At 44.4% G+C, this 5586-nt stretch overlaps 1 protein-coding gene across 1 annotated transcript in view; it reads left to right on the top strand.

Annotated features, from left to right (window-relative positions):
* The window catches only part of LOC139403904 (voltage-gated potassium channel regulatory subunit KCNG4-like), a 10043-nt gene extending 4907 nt beyond the window's left edge, over nt 1-5136 (top strand). The window contains exons 2-6 of the mRNA XM_071147098.1: nt 1126-1452; nt 1725-1834; nt 2271-2409; nt 3108-3327; nt 3996-5136. Coding sequence (XP_071003199.1) covers nt 1126-1452; nt 1725-1834; nt 2271-2409; nt 3108-3327; nt 3996-4909 — 1710 coding nt within the window. The 3' untranslated portion in view covers nt 4910-5136. The remainder of the gene's footprint in view (nt 1-1125; nt 1453-1724; nt 1835-2270; nt 2410-3107; nt 3328-3995) is intronic.
* The last annotated feature ends 450 nt before the right edge of the window (nt 5137-5586 follow it).

A 5586-nucleotide genomic window follows, 5' to 3' on the forward strand; every position in this document is an offset into this window, starting at 1 on the left:
AATAATATAATAATAATATAATAATAATAATAATAATATAATAATAATAGTAATAATATAATAATAATAATAATAATAATAATATAATAATAATATAATAATAATAATAATATAATAATAGTAATAATAATAATAATATAATAATAGTAATAATATAATAATAGTAATAACATAATAATAATATAATAATAATAATAATAGTACTAATAATAATAATATAATAATAGTAATAATATAATAATAATAATAATAAATAATAATAATAGTAATAATATAATAATAATATAATACTAATAATAGCAATATAATAATAATAATAATAATATAATAATAATATAATAATAATAGTAATAATATAATAATAATATAATAATAATATAATAATAATATAATAATAATAGTAATAATATAATAATAATATAATAATATAATAATAATATAATATAATAATAATAATAATAATAATAATAATATAATAATAATATAATAATAATAATAATAATATAATAATAATAGTAATAATATAATAATAGTAATAATATAATAATAATATAATAATAATAATAATATAATAATAATATAATAATAATAATATAATAATAGTAATAATATAATAATAATAATAATATAATAATAATAATAATATAATAATAATATAATAATAATAATAATATAATAATAATATAATAATAATAATAATATAATAATAATAATATAATAATAATATAATAATAATAATAATAATATAATAATAATAGTAATAATATAATAATAGTAATAATATAATAATAATATAATAATAATATAATAATAATAATATAATAATAGTAATAATATAATAATATAATATAATGATATTAATAATAATAATGATAACAGTAATAATACAATAATAATGATATAATAATATATTAACAATAATATAATTGTAATAATATAGTAATAATACTATAATAATAACAATATAATAATATATTGCATTTAGAAGATGCCTTTATCCAAAGCAACTCAGTCATTTTTGACATATTGAAACATGAATGTAATAACATGTATTCAATAGTTATGAAGCTCATATTGACTAACTTAATCAATAAAACCGGATATATTCTCTTTCTGTTACCCCAGGCCTTGATCAACGTAGGGGGTAACCGCTACACGTTCCCCTGGACCACCCTGGAGCAGTTCCCTCTCACCCGGCTTGGGCGGCTTCGCTCCAGCCCCGAGGACATCGCCAGCCTCTGTGACGACTACGACGAGACCCAGAGGGAGTACTTTTTCGACCGGAACCCCACAGCGTTCCGGGTCATCTTGAACTTCCTGGCGGCCGGGAAGCTCCGCCTCCTGCGAGAGCTGTGCGCGGTGTCACTGCACGATGAGCTGGACTACTGGGGGGTCGACCCCGCCCACATGGAACGCTGCTGCCGCCGGCGCATGTTGACACGTGTCGAGGAGGTACATTGTTTCTGTCAAATGTTTGTTTATCTATTTAACGTTTATCGGACCTTTTTTTCAAGGGGAACCTGGTCTAGAAGACGGCTCCATTTATTGGGACATTTATGTGATGTTGACTTTATAACTAAGGCTTGATTGTGATTTTGATTGTGATTTTGACTGTGATCTTGACTGTGATTTTGACTGTGATTTTGACTGTGATCTTGATTGTGATCTTGTCTGTGATCTTGGTTGCGATCTTGATTGTGATCTTGACTGTGATTTTGATTGAGGTGGCGGAGCGTGAGCGTAAGGAGGAGGAGTGGAGACAGAGGAGGATGAAGCTACAGAGGCTACCCCTGTTGGCTGAGACGGAGACGGGCTACCGCAGGCTGATGAGCAGGTAGAAACAGTAGGGTTAAACACTAGGTACAGATCTTGGATCAGCTTCCCCTCCTCCAATCCTAACCTTAACCATTACTGGTGAAAATGCTCAACTGACCCAAGATCAGCATCTTCACCCAGAACCCAAGTACATGTATAACAGTGGTCACATGCGCAAAGACTGACCAGGGACACAGAGGGCTTTCTTTCTCTTGTTGTTTGTTGAGGAGACAAACTGAGAAGACGTAACACAGTTAGTTACCTATCAGTCGATGCACTCAGCACTGATCTCGCGAGCATGATCCCAATAGCTGTGTGCTTCCTTCAGAGAACAGTAGTTATATTCATAACTTTACGTTATGTCCTCGTGAATTTGTAAGACAACAGGATCTGTAAACAAAATTTCCAACAAAAAAGGTTTAAAAAAATGTGATTTTTCTAACTCTCTTCCACAGGTTGAGAGAGGTGGTGGAGAACCCCCACTCCGGCTTGGCAGGGAAGATGTTCGCCTGCTTCTCTGTGATCATGGTAGCTGTGACAGTCATCAGCCTCTGTATCAGCACCATGCCTGATCTACGCCAAGAGGAGAGCAAGGTGAGTTGGAACATAACCGCTGAGCTAAAAGCCTAGGGGTTAGCTTGGGGGAGCTAATACAAGTCTTCGGGGTGCAAGGAACCTACTCAAATATGCAATGTCATTCTTTCAACCGTTTAGATTGTAAAGATTGCTCCCCATCAATAGTTAAACCAAGCTTTGTTGTTGGGGGGGGGGGGGGGGGGATTTGTTAGGGGGAAAAGGTACATTTCTAGGCAACTGTAGTTTGTTTCAGTCTCCAGGTCTTTTCCCCATATCTAAATGCTATGACAACCACTCTCCCCATCTTCATCTAGATGATTTATTTATCTTTCCCCCCCCCCCCTCTCTCTCTCTCTCTCTCTCTCTCTCTCTCTGCCCTCCCCCTCTCTGCCCTCCTCCCTCTCTGCCCTCCTCCCTCTCTGCCTTCCTCCCTCTCTCCCCTCTCCCTCTCTGCCCTCTCCCCCCCCCCCCCCTCTCTCTCTCTGCCCTCCCCCTCTCTGCCCTCCTCCCTCTCTCCCCTCTCCCTCTCTGCCCTCCCCCCCTCTCTCTCTCTCTCTCTGCCCTCCTCCCTCTCTCCCCTCTCCCTCTCTGCCCCCCCCCTCTCTCTCTCTCTCTCGCTCTCTCTCTCTCTCTCTCTCTCTCTCTCTCTCTCTCTCTGCCCTCTCTCTCTCTCTCTGCCCTCCTCCCTCTCTGCCCTCCCCCCTCTCCGTCTCCAGGGCGAGTGTTCCCAGAAGTGTCGTCACATGTTTGTTGTGGAGACGGTGTGCGTAGCCTGGTTCTCCTTGGAGTTCATGCTGCGGTTCCTCCATGCTCGATCCAAACTAGAATTTGCCCGCGGGCCCCTGAACATCATTGACGCTGTGGCCATCCTACCCTACTACATTTCTCTGGTGGTGGTGGAAAACAACACGCTGGAGGATGGCAGTGCAGGAGCAGGTGGAACAAACATAGTCATTATCATTATTGGGGCGGCAGGGTAGCCTAGTGGTTAGAGCGTTGGACTAGTAACCGAAAGGTTGCAAGTTCGAATCCCCGAGCTGACAAGGTACAAATCTATCGTTCTGCCTCTGAACAGGCAGTTAAACCCACTAGGCCGTCATTGAAAATAAGAATTTGTTCTTAACTGACTTGCCTGATAAAATATATATATTTTTTGGGGTGAACAATTGTTTTGTATGAAGTCACTTTATTAATACACTCAATGAGAATTATAGTAGGATAATCTGGACAGCAGTGTTATAATGGGGTTAGCTATAGCTAGATAGGCTAGTGTGGCACAGCAGTGTTATAATGGGGTTAGCTAGCTATAGCAGTGTTATAATTGGGTTAGCTAGGTTAGTGTGGCACAGCAGTGTTATAATGGGGTTAGCTATAGCTAGCTAGGTTAGTGTGGCACAGCAGTGTTATAATGGGGTTAGCTATAGCTAGCTAGGTTAGTGTAGCACAATAGTGTTATAATGGGGTTAGCTATAGCTAGCTAGCTTTGTGTGGCACATCAGTGTTATAATGGGGTTAGCTATGGCTAGCTAGGTGTCAACCTGTTTCTGGATATTAACAACCTACCATATTAAGCAACATTGTGTACTTTCACCTCTGTTCCCCAGGTAGGGGGTACCTGGACAAGCTGGGTCTGGTCCTGCGGCTGATGCGTGCGTTGCGTATCCTGTACGTGATGCGGCTGGCGCGCCACTCCCTGGGTCTCCAGACCCTGGGCCTGACCATGCAACGCAGCACCCAAGAGTTCAGCCTCCTCCTGCTCTTCATCACCGTCGGCATGGCCCTCTTCTCTCCCATGGTGCACCTGGCCGAGAGCGAGCTGGCGCCCAACGCCGCCACCGCGCCCCAGCACAGCTTCAGCAGCATCCCAGCTTCCTATTGGTGGGCCATCATCTCCATGACGACCGTGGGCTACGGGGACATGGTGCCGAGGAGCATCCCGGGTCAGGTGGTAGCGCTGAGCAGCATCCTGAGTGGAATTCTCATCATGGCGTTTCCTGCTACTTCCATCTTCCACATGTTCTCCAGGAGCTACCAGGAGCTGAAGCTGGAGCACGAGAGGCTGTGGAAGGAGGAGACGGGCGCCGCTCTGGCCGCTGACAACCTGGAGAACAGGAGGGAAAGGGAGGTGGAGAGGGAGGCGGAAGTAGAGATGAAGGCGGAAGCTGTCGCGGAAACGGACAGCTACTGGCCCAGACGCCGAGACTTTGTGGATTCTCTGTGCCAGTCCCCAGGCTATGCTCCCGGCTTAGGGGGGAACAGAGGGATGATGGGAGGGATGACAGAGGGACAGCAGGCTATGCTCCCGGCTGGGGGGAACAGAGGGATGACAGAGGAACAGCAGGCTATGCTCCCGGCTGGAGGGAACAGAGGGATGATGGGAGGGATGACAGAGGGACAGCAGGCTATGCTCCCGGCTGGAGGGAACAGAGGGATGATGGGAGGGATGACAGAGGGACAGCAGGCTATGCTCCCGGCTGGAGGGAACAGAGGGATGATGGGAGGGATGACAGAGGGGTAGCAGGCTACGCTCCCGGCTGGAGGGAACAGAGGGATGATGGGAGGGATGACAGAGGGGTAGCAGGCTACGCTCCCGGCTGGAGGGAACAGAGGGATGATGGGAGGGATGACAGAGGGGTAGCAGGCTACGCTCCCGGCTGGAGGGAACAGAGGGATGACAGAGGAACAGCAGGCTATGCTCCCAGCTGGGGGGAACAGAGGGATGATGGGAGGGATGACAGAGGGGTAGCAGGCTACGCTCCCGGCTGGAGGGAACAGAGGGATGATGGGAGGGATGACAGAGGGTCGCAGGCTACGCTCCCGGCTGGAGGGAACAGAGGGATGATGGGAGGGATGACAGAGGGGTAGCAGGCTACGCTCCCGGCTGGAGGGAACAGAGGGATGATGGGAGGGATGACAGAGGGACAGCAGGCTACGCTCCTGGCTGGAGGGAACAGAGGGATGATGGGAGGGATGACAGAGGGGTCGCAGGCTACGCTCCCGGCTGGAGGGAACAGAGGGATGATGGGAGGGATGACAGAGGGGCAGCAGGCTATGCTCCCGGCTGGAGGGAACAGAGGGATGATGGGAGGGATGACAGAGGGCAGCAGGCTATACTCCCGGCTGCAGCATTCTGATCTGAAGAAGGATACCAGACCTGATGCTAACTCCTACATTGTAAAAAGTGGGATGACACTG

This window comes from Oncorhynchus clarkii, unplaced genomic scaffold (assembly GCF_045791955.1).
Source record: "Oncorhynchus clarkii lewisi isolate Uvic-CL-2024 unplaced genomic scaffold, UVic_Ocla_1.0 unplaced_contig_10858_pilon_pilon, whole genome shotgun sequence".
NCBI classification, from domain to species: domain Eukaryota; kingdom Metazoa; phylum Chordata; class Actinopteri; order Salmoniformes; family Salmonidae; genus Oncorhynchus; species Oncorhynchus clarkii.